Raw genomic sequence first — 21,098 nt, 5'->3', positions numbered from 1 at the left:
GCTCACAGCTGTAGTTTTGTTACAATGTAAGAGCAATTCAGCTTAAAATCCAATTGTTACATCAATCAGCAAAAGAGCCGTCTACACTGCAACAAAACAGCAGCTGTGGCTCTCAGGCTGAGGCTTTATCATTGTTTCATTCACTGACAGTGAGCAGAGATCCTGCGACTATTGATCTCTGTTAATGTATGTTTTAACTCTTGTTAATAAAGTTGTTCTAAGAGGGGCGTTCTTGTTACGTCACGCACCCGGAAGCGATTTTTACAACTGATTGGTTAGCTAATCTGACAGTCTTGACTACTATTGGCCGCTTGGTGCCAAGCAACGGGAAATTCATTTGGTGATTGGGTAGTTGTCACCAGGCCGCGCACCATGATTGGCTGTTCGGCTCGGTAGCCGGCGCTGATTGGCTGCCGGTGCAGCACATGGTCCGGTGACCTGTACAGGCTGCGGCGTGTGTATGGGGTTGTCTGGGCCTGCTGTGGAGGCGCCTTTCCCGGGTCCTCGTCATGTCACAGCCCGAGGCTCGGGCTACAGCGCCCGGAAGAACAAGATCCCTAAGGAGCCGCTGCGGCACATCAAGAACCGGGCGCGGCAGGAGGCGGGGGAGAGGCACGGGCCGGCCGTGGTCTATGTGCAGGTGGTGGCGGCCGGGAGCAGAGACGCCGGGGCCTCCGTCTATCTGTTCTCAGATCACCACAGGTGAAGAGCCGCAGAGTCTGAGGAGAGGGAGGGGGGAAGAGACTGAGGAGGAGGAGAGGGAGGGGGGAGGAGAGACTGAGGAGGAGAGGGAGGGGGGAAGGAGAGACTGAGGAGGAGAGGAGGGGGGAAGGAGAGACTGAGGAGGAGAGGGAGGGGGGAAGGAGAGACTGAGGAGGAGAGGGAGGGGGAAGGAGAGACTGAGAGGGAGGGGGGAAGGAGAGACTGAGAGGGAGGGGGGAAGGAGAGACTGAGAGGGAGGGGGGAAGGAGAGACTGAGAGGGAGGGGGGAAGGAGAGACTGAGGAGGAGGGGGAGGGGGGAAGGAGAGACTGAGAGGAGGGGGGAAGGAGAGACTGAGAGGGAGGGGGGAAGGAGAGACTGAGAGGGAGGGGGGAAGGAGAGACTGAGAGGGAGGGGGGAAGGAGAGACTGAGAGGGAGGGGGAAGGAGAGACTGAGAGGGAGGGGGGAAGGAGAGACTGAGAGGGAGGGGGGAAGGAGAGACTGAGAGGGAGGGGGGAAGGAGAGACTGAGGGGGAGGGGGGAAGGAGAGACTGTGGGGGAGGGGGGAAGGAGAGACTGTGGGGGAGGGGGGAAGGAGAGACTGTGGAGGAGGGGGGAAGGAGAGACTGTGGAGGAGGGGGGAAGGAGAGACTGTGGAGGAGGGGGGAAGGAGAGACTGTGGAGGAGGGGGAAGGAGAGACTGTTGGAGGAGGGGGGAAGGAGAGACTGTGGAGGAGGGGGGAAGGAGAGACTGTGGAGGAGGGGGGAAGGAGAGACTGTGGAGGAGGGGGGAAGGAGAGACTGTGGAGGAGGGGGGAAGGAGAGACTGTGGAGGAGAGGGAGGGGGGAAGGAGAGACTGTGGAGGAGAGGGAGGGGGGAAGGAGAGACTGAGGAGGAGAGGGAGAAGGGGGGAGGGGGAGGAGAGGAGAGACTGAAGAGGGGGCAGGAGGAGGGAGGAGGAGAGGGAAGATGTGTCTGGGGTTTGTATCCATTGGTGCAGCTGCAGGAGGCGGGATCTGTATTAGGGGGCGTGTCATCTCCATTTAACCCTATGCTTTCTCCTCTTTTAGGTATCTTCTCAATTGTGGTGAGGGGGTGCAGAGACTTATGCACGAGAACAAGTGAGTGTCTATAGGATAACATATAAGGCCTGCACATAGGGACATCCAGAATGTATAGATCTTGGTGCAGCTGGCGGTGCCTGTGCCGGGTGCAGCTGGCGGTGCCTGTGCCGGGTGCAGCTGGCGGTGCCTGTGCCGGGTGCAGCTGGCGGTGCCTGTGCCGGGTGCAGCTGGCGGTGCCTGTGCCGGGTGCAGCTGGCGGTGTATCATGTGACCTTGCAGAGGCCTCTGATTGGAGCGTCTGGCTTCTCTCTTCAGGGTGAAGCTGTCGCGCCTCGACAACGTCTTCATCACCAGAATGAACTGGGCCAATGTCGGAGGGTTGTCAGGTGGGTGCACGGACCCCTTCCAGGGGGCAATGTGGGCGGGGCATAATAACAGACTCATGAATATTCATTCAAATATTTTGTAGATGGGTCTACACTTTTATAAACATGCATTCTCTGGTTCCCCATAGGTGTTCTCCTGACTCTGAGGGACGTGGGGCTTCCAAATTGTGTGGTCTCTGGCCCCCCACAGCTGGTAAGTGGCCCCCTCCCTGGTTGCTGCAGTGTAAAGCATGGGGCAGGAGGAGCTACAGAGAAGAGCATGCATAGGGGGAGGAGCTTCAGAGTGGAACATGGAGGAGGAGGAGCTACAGAGTAGAGCATGCATAGGGGAGGAGGAGCTTTAGAGTAGAACATAGAGGAGGAGGAGCTTCAGTGCAGAGTAGAGCACAGAAGGAGGAGGAGCTGCAGAGTACAGGACGGAGGGAGAGGAGCTGGAGCGCGGAGGGGAGAGGAGCTGCAGCGTGGAGCACGGAGGGGGAGAGGAGCTGCAGCGTGGAGCACGGAGGGGGGAGGAGCTGCAGCGTGGAGCACGGAGGGGGGGAGGAGCTGCAGTGTGGAGCATGGAGGGGGGGAGGAGCTGCAGCGTGGAGCACGGAGGGGGGGAGGAGCTGCAGCGTGGAGCACGGAGGGGGGGAGGAGCTGCAGCGTGGAGCACGGAGGGGGGGGAGGAGCTGCAGCGTGGAGCACGGAGGGGGAGAAGAGCTGCAGCGTGGAGCACGGAGGGGGGAGGAGCTGCAGCGTGGAGCACGGAGGGCAGCGTGGAGCACGGAGGGGGGAGGAGCTGCAGCGTGGAGCACGGAGGGGGGAGGAGCTGCAGCGTGGAGCACGGAGGGGGGAGGAGCTGCAGCGTGGAGCACGGAGGGGGGAGGAGCTGCAGCGTGGAGCACGGAGGGGGGGAGGAGCTGCAGCGTGGAGCACGGAGGGGGGAGGAGCTGCAGCGTGGAGCACGGAGGGGGAGAGGAGCAGCAGCGTGGAGCACGGAGGGGGGAGGAGCTGCAGCGTGGAGCATGGAGGGGGGGGGAGGAGCTGCAGCGTGGAGCATGGAGGGGGGGGGAGGAGCTGCAGCGTGGAGCATGGAGGAGGGGGGAGGAGCTGCAGCGTGGAGCATGGAGGAGGGGGGGAGGAGCTGCAGCGTGGAGCATGGAGGGGGGGGGAGGAGCTGCAGCGTGGAGCATGGAGGGGGGGGGAGGAGCTGCAGCGTGGAGCATGGAGGAGGGGGGGAGGAGCTGCAGCGTGGAGCATGGAGGAGGGGGGAGGAGCTGCAGCGTGGAGCATTTATTGATGACTTGTCTTACATTATTAGGTTGCCACATCTTCCAATTCTTTTATAAATTTTTAATTGTTTTACAGAATAAGTTTCTACAAGCGATAAAGACGTACTGCGGACCTATGGAGGGGCTGGCAGTGGGTAAGACCCCAGGGGTCAGGGTGAGGGGGGGGGATTATTGATGATATGAATAACCCTTTCCCTGTCCTGCAGACGTGCGCCCTTACACCGATCCTCTCTACAATGATGAGACCATGTCCGTCACACAGGTGCCCATCTTCAGTAAGTCCTGTCTGTCTCTGGGAAAGCTGGGTGATGGGTAATCCGGCTGCCAGTAGCGCTGCACACAGCTTTTTATCTGCTGTTGCTGTGACACACGTTCTTTGCAGCAGCTGTAAAGTGAGCTGCTCCTCTCCTGCCTGTAGTGCTGTGCTGACATCTAGTGGACACTGCAGGAAATGCAGAATCTTGTGCTTTTTCTGCAGGCAGCAGTACAGACAGCGGGAGCCCCCCGGGGTCTCCATCTCCGAAACCTGAGGGTGATGAGGGTCTGTGTGAACCAAGACCAGGAAGAACATCACCAGGTATAATGGGAGCCACAATAAAGGGGAGGTGGGGGGGATAATAGCCATATGATTTCCTCTTCTAAAATCTCCCTATGGATTAGATGGTGGTGGACGGACATGAGAATAATTTATTTTGGTTATTGTTTCAGATATCAGAAGGAGGATTGTAAACAGATCCCTCCCTGTGTGATCTCCTATGTCTGCAAGGTGAGTGCTAACCCTCCTAACATACAAGAAGGCTGATAACAGAGAGTAATAGATTGTATCCCCTGTACAGTCTCCTCCCCCGGGATGTAATGGCTGATAACAGAGAGTAATAGATTGTATCCCCCCCCCTGTACAGTCTCCTCTCCCCGGGTGTAATGGCTGATAACAGAGAGTAATAGATTGTATCCCCCTGTACAGTCTCCTCTCCCCGGGATGTAATGGCTGATAACAGAGAGTAATAGATTGTATCCCCCTGTACAGTCTCCTCTCCCCGGGGTGTAATGGCTGATAACAGAGAGTAATAGATTGTATCCCCACTGTACAGTCTCCTCCCCCCGGGATGTAATGGCTGATAACAGAGAGTAATAGGTTGTATCCCCCTGTACAGTCTCCTCTCCCCGGGATGTAATGGCTGATAACAGAGAGTAATAGATTGTACCCCCCTGTACAGTCTCCTCTCCCGGGGTGTAATGGCTGATAACAGAGAGTAATAGATTGTATCCCCCCCTGTACAGTCTCCTCTCCCCGGAATGTAATGGCTGATAACAGAAAGTAATAGATTGTATCCCCCCCCTGTACAGTCTCCTCTCCCGGGGTGTAATGGCTGATAACAGAGAGTAATAGATTGTATCCCCCCCTGTACAGTCTCCTCTCCCCGGGGTGTAATGGCTGATAACAGAGAGTAATAGATTGTATCCCCCCCTGTACAGTCTCCTCTCCCCGGGGTGTAATGGCTGATAACAGAGAGTAATAGATTGTATCCCCCCCTGTACAGTCTCCTCTCCCCGGGGTGTAATGGCTGATAACAGAGAGTAATAGATTGTATCCCCCCCTGTACAGTCTCCTCTCCCCGGGGTGTAATGGCTGATAACAGAGAGTAATAGATTGTATCCCCCCTGTACAGTCTCCTCTCCCCGGGGTGTAATGGCTGATAACAGAGAGTAATAGATTGTATCCCCCTGTACAGTCTCCTCTCCCCGGGATGTAATGGCTGATAACAGAGAGTAATAGATTGTATCCCCCTGTACAGTCTCCTCTCCCCAGGTGTAATGGCCTGATAACAGAGAGTAATAGATTGTATCCCCCCCCCCTGTACAGTCTCCTCTCCCCGGGATGTAATGGCTGATAACAGAGAGTAATAGATTGTATCCCTCCTGTACAGTCTCCTCTCCCCGGGGTGTAATGGCTGATAACAGAGAGTAATAGATTGTATCCCCCCTGTACAGTCTCCTCTCCCCGGGATGTAATGGCTGATAACAGAGAGTAATAGATTGTATCCCCCCTGTACATTCTCCTCTCCCCGGGATGTAATGGCTGATAACAGAGAGTAATAGATTGTATCCCCCTGTACAGTCTCCTCTCCCCGGGATGTAATGCTGATAACAGAGAATAATAGATTGTATCCCCCCCCCCCTGTACAGTCTCCTCTCCCCGGGATGTAATGGCTGATAACAGAGAGTAATAGATTGTATCCCCCTGTACAGTCTCCTCTCCCCGGGATGTAATGGCTGATAACAGAGAATAATAGATTGTATCCCCCCCCCCCCTGTACAGTCTCCTCTCCCCGGGGTGTAATGGCTGATAACAGAGAGTAATAGATTGTATCCCCCTGTACAGTCTCCTCTCCCCGGGGTGTAATGGCTGATAACAGAGAGTAATAGATTGTATCCCCCCCCTGTACAGTCTCCTCTCCCGGGATGTAATGGCTGATAACAGAGAGTAATAGATTGTATCCCCCTGTACAGTCTCCTCTCCCCGGGTGTAATGGCTGATAACAGAGAGTAATAGATTGTATCCCCCCCTGTACAGTCTCCTCTCCCCGGGATGTAATGGCTGATAACAGAGAGTAATAGATTGTATCCCCCCTGTACAGTCTCCTCTCCCCGGGGTGTAATGGCTGATAACAGAGAGTAATAGATTGTATCCCCCCTGTACAGTCTCCTCTCCCCGGGGTGTAATGGCTGATAACAGAGAGTAATAGATTGTATCCCCCCTGTACAGTCTCCTCTCCCCGGGTGTAATGGCTGATAACAGAGAGTAATAGATTGTATCCCCCCCCCCCCCCCCCTGTACAGTCTCCTCTCCCCGGGGTGTAATGGCTGATAACAGAGAGTAATAGATTGTATCCCCCCTGTACAGTCTCCTCTCCCCGGGGTGTAATGGCTGATAACAGAGAGTAATAGATTGTATCCCCCCCTGTACAGTCTCCTCTCCCCGGGGTGTAATGGCTGATAACAGAGAGTAATAGATTGTATATCCCCTGTACAGTCTCCTCTCCCCGGGATGTAATGGCTGATAACAGAGAGTAATAGATTGTATCCCCCCCTGTACAGTCTCCTCTCCCCGGGGTGTAATGGCTGATAACAGAGAGTAATAGATTGTATCCCCCCTGTACAGTCTCCTCTCCCCGGGGTGTAATGGCTGATAACAGAGAGTAATAGATTGTATCCCCCCCTGTACAGTCTCCTCTCCCCGGGGTGTAATGGCTGATAACAGAGAGTAATAGATTGTATCCCCCCCTGTACAGTCTCCTCTCCCCGGGATGTAATGGCTGATAACAGAGAGTAATAGATTGTATCCCCCTGTACAGTCTCCTCTCCCCGGGGTGTAATGGCTGATAACAGAGAGTAATAGATTGTATCCCCCCCTGTACAGTCTCCTCTCCCCGGGATGTAATGGCTGATAACAGAGAGTAATAGATTGTATCCCCCCTGTACAGTCTCCTCTCCCCGGGGTGTAATGGCTGATAACAGAGAGTAATAGATTGTATCCCCCTGTACAGTCTCCTCTCCCCGGGATATAATGGCTGATAACAGAGAGTAATAGATTGTATCCCCCCCTGTACAGTCTCCTCTCCCCGGGATGTAATGGCTGATAACAGAGAGTAATAGATTGTGTTTCCCCTGTACAGTCTCCTCTCCCCGGGATGTAATGGCTGATAACAGAGAGTAATAGATTGTATCCCCCTGTACAGTCTCCTCTCCCCGGGGTGTAATGGCTGATAACAGAGAGTAATAGATTGTATCCCCCCTGTACAGTCTCCTCTCCCCGGGGTGTAATGGCTGATAACAGAGAGTAATAGATTGTATCCCCCCTGTACAGTCTCCTCTCCCCGGGGTGTAATGGCTGATAACAGAGAGTAATAGATTGTATCCCCCCTGTACAGTCTCCTCTCCCCGGGATGTAATGGCTGATAACAGAGAGTAATAGATTGTATCCCCCCCTGTACAGTCTCCTCTCCCCGGGGTGTAATGGCTGATAACAGAGAGTAATAGATTGTATCCCCCCCTGTACAGTCTCCTCTCCCCGGGATGTAATGGCTGATAACAGAGTGTAATAGATTGTATCCCCCTGTACAGTCTCCTCTCCCAGGGTTGTAATGGCTGATAACAGAGAGTAATAGATTGTATCCCCCCCTGTACAGTCTCCTCTCCCCAGGTGTAATGGCTGATAACAGAGAGTAATAGATTGTATCCCCCCTGTACAGTCTCCTCTCCCCGGGATGTAATGGCTGATAACAGAGAGTAATAGATTGTATCCCCCCTGTACAGTCTCCTCTCCCCGGGATGTAATGGCTGATAACAGAGAGTAATAGATTGTATCCCCCCCTGTACAGTCTCCTCTCCCCGGGGTGTAATGGCTGATAACAGAGAGTAATAGATTGTATCCCCCCTGTACAGTCTCCTCTCCCCGGGATGTAATGGCTGATAACAGAGAGTAATAGATTGTATCCCCCCTGTACAGTCTCCTCTCCCCGGGGTGTAATGGCTGATAACAGAGAGTAATAGATTGTATCCCCCCTGTACAGTCTCCTCTCCCCGGGATGTAATGGCTGATAACAGAGAGTAATAGATTGTATCCCCCCCTGTACAGTCTCCTCTCCCCGGGATGGTAATGGCTGATAACAGAGAGTAATAGATTGTATCCCCCCCTGTACAGTCTCCTCTCCCCGGGATGTAATGGCTGATAACAGAGAGTAATAGATTGTATCCCCCCTGTACAGTCTCCTCTCCCCGGGATGTAATGGCTGATAACAGAAAGTAATAGATTGTATCCCCCTGTACAGTCTCCTCTCCCCGGGATGTAATGGCTGATAACAGAGAGTAATAGATTGTATCCCCCCTGTACAGTCTCCTCTCCCCGGGGTGTAATGGCTGATAACAGAGAGTAATAGATTGTATCCCCCCCTGTACAGTCTCCTCTCCCCGGGGTGTAATGGCTGATAACAGAGAGTAATAGATTGTATCCCCCCTGTACAGTCTCCTCTCCCCGGGATGTAATGGCTGATAACAGAGAGTAATAGATTGTATCCCCCCCCTGTACAGTCTCCTCTCCCCGGGGTGTAATGGCTGATAACAGAGAGTAATAGATTGTATCCCCCCTGTACAGTCTCCTCTCCCCGGGGTGTAATGGCTGATAACAGAGAGTAATAGATTGTATCCCCCCCTGTACAGTCTCCTCTCCCCGGGATGTAATGGCTGATAACAGAGAGTAATAGATTGTATCCCCCCTGTACAGTCTCCTCTCCCCGGGATGTAATGGCTGATAACAGAGAGTAATAGATTGTATCCCCCCCCCCCCTGTACAGTCTCCTCTCCCCGGGGTGTAATGGCTGATAACAGAGAGTAATAGATTGTATCCCCCCCTGTACAGTCTCCTCTCCCCGGGATGTAATGGCTGATAACAGAGAGTAATAGATTGTATCCCCCTGTACAGTCTCCTCTCCCCGGGGTGTAATGGCTGATAACAGAGAGTAATAGATTGTATCCCCCCTGTACAGTCTCCTCTCCCCGGGATGTAATGGCTGATAACAGAGAGTAATAGATTGTATCCCCCCTGTACAGTCTCCTCTCCCCGGGATGTAATGGCTGATAACAGAGAGTAATAGATTGTATCCCCCCTGTACAGTCTCCTCTCCCCGGGATGTAATGGCTGATAACAGAGAGTAATAGATTGTATCCCCCTGTACAGTCTCCTCTCCCCGGGATGTAATGGCTGATAACAGAGAGTAATACATTGTATCCCCCTGTACAGTCTCCTCTCCCCGGGATGTAATGGCTGATAACAGAGAGTAATAGATTGTATCCCCCCTGTACAGTCTCCTCTCCCCGGGGTGTAATGGCTGATAACAGAGAGTAATAGATTGTATCCCCCCCTGTACAGTCTCCTCTCCCCGGGGTGTAATGGCTGATAACAGAGAGTAATAGATTGTATCCCCCCTGTACAGTCTCCTCTCCCCGGGGTGTAATGGCTGATAACAGAGAGTAATAGATTGTATCCCTCCTGTACAGTCTCCTCTCCCCGGGGTGTAATGGCTGATAACAGAGAGTAATAGATTGTATCCCCCCCTGTACAGTCTCCTCTCCCCGGGATGTAATGGCTGATAACAGAGAGTAATAGATTGTATCCCCCCCTGTACAGTCTCCTCTCCCCGGGATGTAATGGCTGATAACAGAGAGTAATAGATTGTATCCCCCCCTGTACAGTCTCCTCTCCCCGGGGTGTAATGGCTGATAACAGAGAGTAATAGATTGTATCCCCCCTGTACAGTCTCCTCTCCCCGGGGTGTAATGGCTGATAACAGAGAGTAATAGATTGTATCCCCCCCTGTACAGTCTCCTCTCCCTGGGGTGTAATGGCTGATAACAGAGAGTAATAGATTGTATCCCCCCCCCCTGTACAGTCTCCTCTCCCCGGGATGTAATGGCTGATAACAGAGAGTAATAGATTGTATCCCCCCTGTACAGTCTCCTCTCCCCGGGATGTAATGGCTGATAACAGAGAGTAATAGATTGTATCCCCCCTGTACAGTCTCCTCTCCCCGGGATGTAATGGCTGATAACAGAGAGTAATAGATTGTATCCCCCCTGTACAGTGTCCTCTCCCCGGGGTGTAATGGCTGATAACAGAGAGTAATAGATTGTATCCCCCCCCCCCTGTACAGTCTCCTCTCCCCGGGGTGTAATGGCTGATAACAGAGAGTAATAGATTGTATCCCCCTGTACAGTCTCCTCTCCCCGGGATGTAATGGCTGATAACAGAGAGTAATAGATTGTATCCCCCCTGTACAGTCTCCTCTCCCCGGGGTGTAATGGCTGATAACAGAGAGTAATAGATTGTATCCCCCCTGTACAGTCTCCTCTCCCCGGGATGTAATGGCTGATAACAGAGAGTAATAGATTGTATCCCCCCTGTACAGTCTCCTCTCCCGGGATGTAATGGCTGATAACAGAGAGTAATAGATTGTATCCCCCCTGTACAGTCTCCTCTCCCCGGGGTGTAATGGCTGATAACAGAGAGTAATAGATTGTATCCCCCTGTACAGTCTCCTCTCCCCGGGATGTAATGGCTGATAACAGAGAGTAATAGATTGTATCCCCCTGTACAGTCTCCTCTCCCCGGGGTGTAATGACTGATAACAGAGAGTAATAGATTGTATCCCCCCCCCTGTACAGTGTCCTCTCCCCGGGATGTAATGGCTGATAACAGAGAGTAATAGATTGTATCCCCCCCCCTGTACAGTGTCCTCTCCCCGGGATGTAATGGCTGATAACAGAGAGTAATAGCTTGTATCTCTTGCAGCTCCATGACAGGAGAGGACACTTCCTGGTACTGAAGGCGCGGGACCTGGGCCTCCCGGTGTATGTATCTCCCAGCATCCTCTGCTCCGGGCTCTGTGCAGTCATGTTGGGCCCCTGCTTCTCCTGCCCTGGAGACCCCGCACTGAGATAACGCCATCATCTTCTTATATCCTAGAGGGACGCGAGAGATCGGACCAATCATCACGGAGCTGAAGGCCGGCAAAAGCGTCACCTACGAGGGCAGAGAGGTAGCGCGGGGGCGGGCTCAGAGCTGCTATTGGTCCACTTGTCTTGCTTCATGATTGGTGACTTCTTGGCTCCTCCCCCCAGGTCACCCCTGCGGATGTGCTGAGCCCTGACATCCCTGGACCTACCGTTATCGTGGTGGAATGTCCCAGCGAGGACTTCATCGCCCCCGTCACTGGAAACGGGGCGTGGCAGAGGTGTGGTGGGTGTGGCCATGACACTGGGGCGGAGCTTGATAATTAGATTAACATTTTTAAAAATCCTTTTGTAGTTTTCAGGAGGGTAAAGCAGAAAACGCTGCGGCTCTGGTCATACACATGACCCCCGAGCACGTCCTCAAGCACAGCACCTACCGGCGGTGGATGGAGAGGTAAGTGCTCGCTGTTATACTGTATGTACACCACCAGGGGGAGGCGGAGTCTCACTCACGGCTGTGGCCCCCAGGTTTGGCCCCGGCACCCAGCACCTCCTCATGAATGAGCACACGTCCACCGTCCACAACCTGAGCAGCTACAAGGCCCAGAGTCAGCTGCACCTCATCCACCCCCACATCTTCCCGCAGCTGCCGGGGATCCGCCCACAGGTAGGCGGAGTCTGGAGATCCAGGGGGGTGTGTCCGCATCGCTCCGGGGATGTGACATTGTGGTCTCTGTGCAGGATGAAGCCTCTGATGTGCCCGGGGTAAGAGCCGAGTGTCTCCTCAAATACCAGCTCAGACCCAAAATCGAGTGGCAGAGGTGAGCAGTGAGTGCAGACGGCTCCTCGGGGGCGGGGCTCTGAGAAGCATCAGCCAATCAGCTGCTTCTGGACTGGACACTTCTTCGAGGAGCCGACTCTGTGGCTTAGCTTCTGTTTCCTTCTTGTGTGTGTGGGGGGGTTATAAAACTTCTCTGATTTTACTTTTTTATTTTGTAGGGATCAAGTGGCACAGAACCAAACCTCTGAGTTTGTGAAGGAGGCGCTGCAGCTGCCGGGCTTTGGGGAGGCCCTGGAGGGGTGTCGGCACCTCCTGCAGGCGGATGGCACCACTGCAGAGGGTAAGTACAGTCCTCCCTGTATCATAGACCTGAAGAGATGATCTGTGCTGCACGTGTACCCGGGAGTAAGGGGCTGGCAACCCCAGGTCCGTGCACTGTGGGTGTGTCCTCACACTGCTGTGCTCTTGGCTGATTACACAGCTCTCCAGAGACAATACATTACAATGGCTGCAGAGAGCACAGAGCACAGCAGTGTGAGGTCTGATTACACATCTCTCCAGGGACATTACATAACACTGGCTGCAGAGAGCACAGAGCACAGCAGTGTGAGGTCTGATTACACATCTCCCCAGGGACAATACATAACACTGGCTGCAGAGAGCACAGAACACAGCAGTGTGAGGTCTGATTACACATCTCTCCAGGGACTATACATAACACTGGCTGCAGAGAGCACAGAGCACAGCAGTGTGAGGTCTGATTACACATCTCTCCAGGGACTATACATAACACTGGCTGCAGAGAGCACAGAGCACAGCAGTGTGAGGTCTGATTACACATCTCTCCAGGGACAATACATAACACTGGCTGCAGAGAGCACAGATCACAGCAGTGTGAGGTCTGATTACACATCTCCCCAGGAACAATACATGACACTGGCTGCAGAGAGCACAGAGCACAGCAGTGTGAGGTCTGATTACACATCTCTCCAGGGACAATACATAACACTGGCTGCAAACAGCACAGAGCACAGCAGTGTGAGGTCTGATTACACATCTCTCCAGGGACAATACATAACACTGGCTGCAGAGAGCACAGAGCACAGCAGTGTGAGGTCTGATTACACATCTCTCCAGGGACAATACATAACACTGGCTGCAGAGAGCACAGAGCACAGCAGTGTGAGGTCTGATTACACATCTCTCCAGGGACAATACATAACACTGGCTGCAGAGAGCACAGAGCACAGCAGTGTGAGGTCTGATTACATATCTCTCCAGGGACATTACATAACACTGGCTGCAGAGAGCACAGAGCACAGCAGTGTGAGGTCTGATTACACATCTCTCCAGGGACAGTACATAACACTGGCTGCAGAGAGCACAGAGCACAGCAGTGTGAGGTTTGATTACACAGCTCTCCAGGTACAATACATAACACTGGCTGCAGAGAGCACAGAGCACAGCAGTGTGAGGTCTGATTACACATCTCTCCAGGGACAATACATAACACTGGCTGCAGAGAGCACAGAGCACAGCAGTGTGAGGTCTGATTACACATCTCTCCAGGGACAATACATAACACTGGCTGCAAACAGCACAGAGCACAGCAGTGTGAGGTCTGATTACACATCTCTCCAGGGACAATACATAACACTGGCTGCAGAGAGCACAGAGCACAGCAGTGTGAGGTCTGATTACACATCTCTCCAGGGACAATACATAACACTGGCTGCAAACAGCACAGAGCACAGCAGTGTGAGGTCTGATTACACATCTCTCCAGGGACAATACATAACACTGGCTGCAAACAGCACAGAGCACAGCAGTGTGAGGTCTGATTACACATCTCTCCAGGGACAATACATAACACTGGCTGCAGAGAGCACAGAGCACAGCAGTGTGAGGTCTGATTACACATCTCTCCAGGGACAATACATAACACTGGCTGCAGAGAGCACAGAGCACAGCAGTGTGAGGTCTGATTACACATCACTTCAGGGACAATACATAACACTGGCTGCAGAGAGCACAGAGCATAGCAGTGTGAGGTCTGATTACACATCTCTCCAGGGACAATACATAACACTGGCTGCACAGAGCACAGAGCACAGCAGTGTGAGGTCTGATTATACATCTTTCCAGGGACAATACATTACACTGGCTGCAGAGAGCACAGAGCACAGCAGTGTGAGGTCTGATTACATATCTCTCCAGGGACAATACATAACACTGGCTGCAGAGAGCACAGAGCACAGCAGTGTGAGGTCTGATTACACATCTCTCCAGGGACAATACATAACACTGGCTGCACAGAGCACAGCAGTGTGAGGTCTGATTACACATCTCTCCAGGGACAATACATAACACTGGCTGCAGAGAGCACAGAGCACAGCAGTGTGAGGTCTGATTACACATCTCTCCAGGGACAATACATAACACTGGCTGCAAACAGCACAGAGCACAGCAGTGTGAGGTCTGATTACACATCTCTCCAGGGACAATACATAACACTGGCTGCAGAGAGCACAGAGCACAGCAGTGTGAGGTTTGATTACACAGCTCTCCAGGTACAATACATAACACTGGCTGCAGAGAGCACAGAGCACAGCAGTGTGAGGTCTGATTACACATCTCTCCAGGGACAATACATAACACTGGCTGCAGAGAGCACAGAGCACAGCAGTGTGAGGTCTGATTACACATCTCTCCAGGGACAATACATAACACTGGCTGCAAACAGCACAGAGCACAGCAGTGTGAGGTCTGATTACACATCTCTCCAGGGACAATACATAACACTGGCTGCAGAGAGCACAGAGCACAGCAGTGTGAGGTCTGATTACACATCTCTCCAGGGACAATACATAACACTGGCTGCACAGAGCACAGAGCACAGCAGTGTGAGGTCTGATTACACATCTCTCCAGGGACAATACATTACACTGGCTGCAGAGAGCACAGAGCACAGCAGTGTGAGGTCTAATTACACATCTCTCCAGGGACAATACATAACACTGGCTGCAGAGAGCACAGAGCACAGCAGTGTGAGGTATTATTACACCTCTCTCCAGGGACAATTCATGGCACTCTGCAGTTTTGGGGTCACACCTGATGAGTGTTGCCCCTTCACCATGTATAATGTGTGAGATGTTGATGTTCTGTTGGTGACCCGGTTCCCCCCGTGTTCCCCTGTGCAGGGCAGTATCCGGAGGTCGTGTTCTTAGGTACCGGCTCGGCTGTTCCCATGAAGACCCGTAATGTGAGCGGCACCCTGGTGCATGTCAGGTAAGTGACGGGGTGTATGTGGGGGATGTCAGCAGGTCCCCTGAGACGGGGCAGCAGGTGCCAGGGGGGCGCTCATCCCTCGGCATGTGATGAGGTGACGGCGCCCTCTTATCCCTCGGCATGTGATGGGGTGACAGCGCCCTCTCATCCCTCGGCATGTGATGAGGTGACAGCGCCCTCTTATCCCTCGGCATGTGATGGGGTGACAGCGCCCTCTTATCCCTCGGCATGTGATGGGGTGACAGCGCCCTCTCATCCCTCGGCATGTGATGAGGTGACGGCGCCCTCTTATCCCTCGGCATGTGATGGGGTGACGGCGCCCTCTTATCCCTCGGCATGTGATGGGGTGACAGCGCCCTCTCATCCCTCGGCATGTGATGGGGTGACAGCGCCCTCTTATCCCTCGGCATGTGATGGGGTGACAGCGCCCTCTTATCCCTCGGCATGTGATGGGGTGACAGCGCCCTCTTATCCCTCGGCATGTGATGGGGTGACAGCGCCCTCTTATCCCTCGGCATGTGATGGGGTGACAGCGCCCTCTTATCCCTCGGCATGTGATGGGGTGACAGCGCCCTTTTATCCCTCGGCATGTGATGGGGTGACAGCGCCCTCTTATCCCTCGGCATGTGATGGGGTGACAGCGCCCTCTTATCCCTCGGCATGTGATGGGGTGACAGCGCCCTCTTATCCCTCGGCATGTGATGGGGTGACAGCGCCCTCTTATCCCTCGGCATGTGATGGGGTGACAGCGCCCTCTTATCCCTCGGCATGTGATGGGGTGACAGCGCCCTCTTATCCCTCGGCATGTGATGGGGTGACAGCGCCCTCTTATCCCTCGGCATGTGATGGGGTGACAGCGCCCTCTTATCCCTCGGCATGTGATGGGGTGACAGCGCCCTCTTATCCCTCGGCATGTGATGGGGTGACAGCGCCCTCTCATCCCTCGGCATGTGATGGGGTGACAGCGCCCTCTTATCCCTCGGCATGTGATGGGGTGACAGCGCCCTCTCATCCCTCGGCATGTGATGGGGTGACAGCGCCCTCTTATCCCTCGGCATGTGATGGGGTGACAGCGCCCTCTTATCCCTCGGCATGTGATGGGGTGACAGCGCCCTCTTATCCCTCGGCATGTGATGGGGTGACAGCGCCCTCTTATCCCTCGGCATGTGATGGGGTGACAGCGCCCTCTTATCCCTCGGCATGTGATGGGGTGACAGCGCCCTCTTATCCCTCGGCATGTGATGGGGTGACAGCGCCCTCTTATCCCTCGGCATGTGATGGGGTGACAGCGCCCTCTTATCCCTCGGTATGTGATGGGGTGACAGCGCCCTCTTATCCCTCGGTATGTGATGGGGTGACAGCGCCCTCTTATCCCTCGGCATGTGATGGGGTGACAGCGCCCTCTCATCCCTCGGCATGTGATGGGGTGACAGCGCCCTCTTATCCCTCGGCATGTGATGGGGTGACAGCGCCCTCTTATCCCTCGGCATGTGATGGGGTGACAGCGCCCTCTTATCCCTCGGCATGTGATGGGGTGACAGCGCCCTCTTATCCCTCGGCATGTGATGAGGTGACAGCGCCCTCTTATCCCTCGGCATGTGATGGGGTGACGGCGCCCTCTTATCCCTCGGCATGTGATGAGGTGACAGCGCCCTCTTATCCCTCGGCATGTGATGGGGTGACGGCGCCCTCTTATCCCTCGGCATGTGATGGGGTGACGGCGCCCTCTTATCCCTCGGCATGTGATGAGGTGACAGCGCCCTCTTATCCCTCGGCATGTGATGGGGTGGGGGTGACGGCGCCTCCTCTCGTGTGGGGGTGACGGCGGCCCTCTGGTGTCGGGGTGACGGCGCTCTCTCACCCTCTGCATATTTTGGGGTGACGGCGCCTCCTCTGTCCCCCGCAGTGCTTCCGCTTCGATGCTCCTGGACTGCGGAGAGGGAACCTTCGGGCAGCTGCATCGTCACTATGGAAACGCTGTGGACGAGGTCCTGAGCCGCCTCTCTGCCGTGTTCGTATCTCACATCCACGCCGACCACCACACAGTAAGTGGCGCTGCTCCTGGGGGGGTGCGGGTACTGCCCTGTGCCGGCTACTTACCTCCTCTTATCTCCTTGCAGGGTCTCCTCCGCGTGCTGCTGGAGCGGGAGCGAGCGCTGGTGAGTACTGCGACAGCGCCCCCCTCATCTGCAGGCTGTGTGCGGTATTACCACCCATCAGCCATGGAATATGTGTAATGCAGAGAGCTCAGAGCACAGCAGTGTGAGGATCGTGCTGCTCATAGCTCTGACCTATCCTGTGATTTTGTGTCCTGCTCCAGGCCTCTCTGGGGAAGCCCCTCACCCCGGTGCTGGTTGTAGGACCCACCGTACTGATGACCTGGCTGAACCAGTACCACGACCACTGCCAGGAGATTCTGCACAACATCAGGTGAGGACCAGGACCATGGGGGAGGGCTGACAACAGAGAGCAGCAGCGGCTCCTAGTGTCCCTCAGTCTCGCTGCCTCTCCCTCTGGAGGACTCATAGTCATGAATGGACGAGGTGTAATACCTCATCTCCCCTGTGGTGGCGCTGCAGGGTTACTGCAATCCATTTTCTCTAATAGAGAAGATATAAGGGGATCCCTGCATCATTATGTCCTGTAGACTCCACATCTTCCTCCTCCGCAGCTTCATCCCTTCACGGAATCTGATGGAAACCTCCCAAGTGGACTGCGCCAGGACCCGAGACCTCATCGCTTCCCTGCATCTCACCTTCCAGCTGCAAAAGGTAAGTTACTTGTATCTACAAAGCGCACTGTACTCCAGTCACATCCAAAGCTGCACACACTTCTCCTTAAGATGCTGTGCATTGCATTATGGGAGCACAGGTCAAGGATCCAGGCTCATGGCTTATCAGTGGAATATTTGCTGCAGCTCTGGATGTGATTGGAGTAGCAGTAATTGAATCTTGCTCATATAATTTGAGACCTGCTTGGTCCTTCACTGTAAGAAGACTTTTGACTGCGCCTAATACTGGCTGCACAGAGCACAGCAGTGTGAGGTATGGTTACCTATCTATCCAGAGACAATACTGAACTCTGACTGCACAGAGCACAGCAGTGTGAGGTCTGATTACACATCTCTCCAGGGACAATACATAACACTGGCTGCAGGGAGCACAGAGCACAGCAGTGTGAGGTCTGATTACACATCTCTCCAGGGACACTACATAACACTGGCTGCAGAGAGCACAGAGCACAGCAGTGTGAGGTCTGATTACACATCTCTCCAGGGACAATACATAACACTGGCTGCAGAGAGCACAGAGCACAGCAGTGTGAGGTATTATTACACCTCTCTCCAGGGACAATACATAACACTGGCTGCAGAGAGCACAGAGCACAGCAGTGTGAGGTCTGATTACACATCTCTCCAGGGACAATACATAACACTGGCTGCAGAGAGCACAGAGCACAGCAGTGTGAGGTCTGAATACACATCTCTTCAGGGACAGTACATAACACTGGCTGCAGAGAGCACAGAGCACAGCAGTGTGAGGTCTGATTACACATCTCTCCAGGGACAATACATAACACTGGCTGCAGAGAGCACAGAGCACAGCAGTGTGAGGTCTGATTACACATCTCTCCAGGGACAATACCTAACACTGGCTGCAGAGAGCACAGAGCACAGCAGTGTGAGGTCTGATTACACATCTCTCCAGGGACAATACATAACACTGGCTGCAGAGAGCACAGAGCACAGCAGTGTGAGGTCTGATTACACATCTCTCCAGGGACAATACATAACACTGGCTGCAGAGAGCACAGAGCACAGCAGTGTGAGGTCTGATTACACATCTCTCCAGGGACAATACATAACACTGGCTGCAGAGAGCACAGAGCACAGCAGTGTGAGGTCTGATTACACATCTCTCCAGGGACAATACATAACACTGGCTGCAGAGAGCACAGAGCACAGCAGTGTGAGGTGTAATTACACATCTCTCCAGGGACAATACATAACACTGGCTGCAGAGAGCACAGAGCACAGCAGTGTGAGGTCTGATTACACCTCTCTCCAGGGACAGTACCTAACACTGGCTGCAGAGAGCACAGAGCACAGCAGTGTGAGGTCTGATTACACATCTCTCCAGGGACAATACATAACACTGGCTGCAGAGAGCACAGAGCACAGCAGTGTGAGGTCTGATTACACATCTCTCCAGGGACAATACATAACACTGGCTGCAGAGAGCACAGAGCACAGCAGTGTGAGGTCTGATTACACATCTCTCCAGGGACAATACATAACACTGGCTGCAGAGAGCACAGAGCACAGCAGTGTGAGGTCTGATTACACATCTCTCCAGGGACAATACATAACACTGGCTGCAGAGAGCACAGCAGTGTGAGGTATGGTTACCTATCTATCCAGAGACAATACTGAACACTGGCTGCTTGGGTTTGCAGCAGAGATTTGGATGCAGCTCTGGTTGTGATTGGAGTGTCTTGTTCTTGTAGTTTGAGACCTGCCTGGTCCGTCACTGTAAGAACGCCTTCGGCTGTGCGCTGGTCCATGAGTCGGGCTGGAAGTTGGTGTTTTCTGGGGACACCAGGCCGAGTGACGCCCTCGTGAGGATGGGTAAGGCTGTGCAGGGGCCGGTGCACTGTATCCGTGTAGCCGGAGCCCCTCCTAATACTTGTCTCCTCAGGGAAGGACGCCAGTCTGGTGATCCACGAGGCCACGCTGGAGGACGGGCTGGAGCAGGACGCCATGGAGAAGGCGCACAGGTACTGCGCTGGTGTAGAGGAGCCGGGGGGGGGGGGGGAAGCACACACAGCTCTGCTACATCACATCCCCGTCTGTGTTACAGCACAACCTCCCAGGCCATCGCTGTAGGGATGGAGATGAACGCTGAGTTTATGATGCTCAATCACTTCAGTCAGCGCTACGCCAAGCTCCCCCTCATGAGCGACGGCTTCAGCGGACGGGTCGGCGTATCCTTCGATCACATGCGGGTGAGTTACAGGGGATGTGTCTTGCATCCAGAGCTGCAATCATGATTCTGCCCCAGGGTTCAGCATTGCTCTGATTGGCTGGACCACTGTAAATGCAGCTCTGGGGGTGACTAGAGCATAAGACCATAGCTTTAGTATTCTCTTTGTACATCTTCTATGGTCTCGTACCTTGTCTTAAGCTCTAGTCACTCCCAAAGCTGCATTTACAGTCTCAATAAAAGAGAGCACCCTTAATTGTTTGCAATATCTTATATTGAGACTGTAAATGCAGCTCTGGGAGTGACTAGAGCATACTGTTGTGGTTGCTTAAACTCCAGTCACTGCCAAAGCTGCATTCAGATTTGTATATCCTCCTTGTCATTGATGGCTTCCTCACAGATCCGGCTGAGCGACCTGCAGACCCTCCCCAAGCTGATGGCCCCCCTGAAGGCTCTGTTTGCCGAAGACTTGGAAGAATTGGAGGAACGGAAGCAGAAGAGGGAACTCCGACAGCAAGACCTGGAGAACGAAGCGGAACCGACCACCGGGGTCAAGCGGGACCTGGACAACGCCAACGTGGCCGCAGACGTGAAGAGGTTAAAGGCCAACTGAGGGTCATGTGGATAAGGGGCGGTCTGATAACAGAGAGGAGGCGTGTCTCCGGTCATGTGATCCCAGAAGGTGGGCGGGGTCCACCTCTATCTCACCTGTACGGACATCCCAGGTTGGTCCGGCAGGTAGGTGTCTGTCGGAGGTCCGCAATACGTATGTGACCTGCCCGAGACACCCGATTGGTGCCGAGGCCCTAAAGGGGCGGCGCAGAGAAATATTTATTTTAGTTGGAAATTAATTATTTTGAGATCTTATTTTCATAAAGTGTTACCAAAAATAATAGTCAGTATTTATCGATTACCGATTCCAAGCCCCTCCCACTGCCACTTCATTGGCTGCAATAAGCCGTGTTAAAGGGGCGGTCTCGGTGATGAAACCAGAGTCGTTTATAAGGGGGGACTCTACCGCCATCCAGCACGTGATAGACCCCGGATCCTCAGTATTCTGCAATCGGCCGCGTCCTGAGGGTTTCTCTGCAAATTTGTAAAAAAAAAAAAG

The 21,098-nt window shown here is 53.7% G+C and overlaps 1 protein-coding gene across 1 annotated transcript; it reads left to right on the top strand.

The window, feature by feature from the left end:
* Positions 1 to 1,777: 1,777 nt before the first annotated feature.
* Positions 1,778 to 20,880, top strand: ELAC2 (elaC ribonuclease Z 2). Its single transcript, XM_072112726.1, is given in 24 exon segments — positions 1,778 to 1,824; positions 2,083 to 2,153; positions 2,282 to 2,346; positions 3,504 to 3,561; positions 3,634 to 3,702; positions 3,906 to 4,004; positions 4,136 to 4,159; positions 4,162 to 4,193; positions 10,776 to 10,834; positions 10,950 to 11,022; positions 11,105 to 11,217; positions 11,292 to 11,390; positions 11,465 to 11,603; positions 11,678 to 11,757; positions 11,936 to 12,057; positions 14,918 to 15,005; positions 16,912 to 17,050; positions 17,126 to 17,164; positions 17,326 to 17,435; positions 17,677 to 17,776; positions 19,512 to 19,632; positions 19,703 to 19,781; positions 19,865 to 20,009; positions 20,388 to 20,880. Coding segments are annotated over 24 exon segments (2,151 nt in total). The 5' UTR covers positions 1,778 to 1,810; the 3' UTR covers positions 20,601 to 20,880.
* The last annotated feature ends 218 nt before the right edge of the window (positions 20,881 to 21,098 follow it).

This window comes from Engystomops pustulosus, chromosome 6 (genome assembly GCF_040894005.1).
Source record: "Engystomops pustulosus chromosome 6, aEngPut4.maternal, whole genome shotgun sequence".
In the NCBI taxonomy this organism is placed as follows: Eukaryota; Metazoa; Chordata; class Amphibia; order Anura; family Leptodactylidae; genus Engystomops; species Engystomops pustulosus.
Note: the sequence above shows the minus strand (reverse complement) of the source record. Positions and strands in the feature narration are given on the sequence as shown.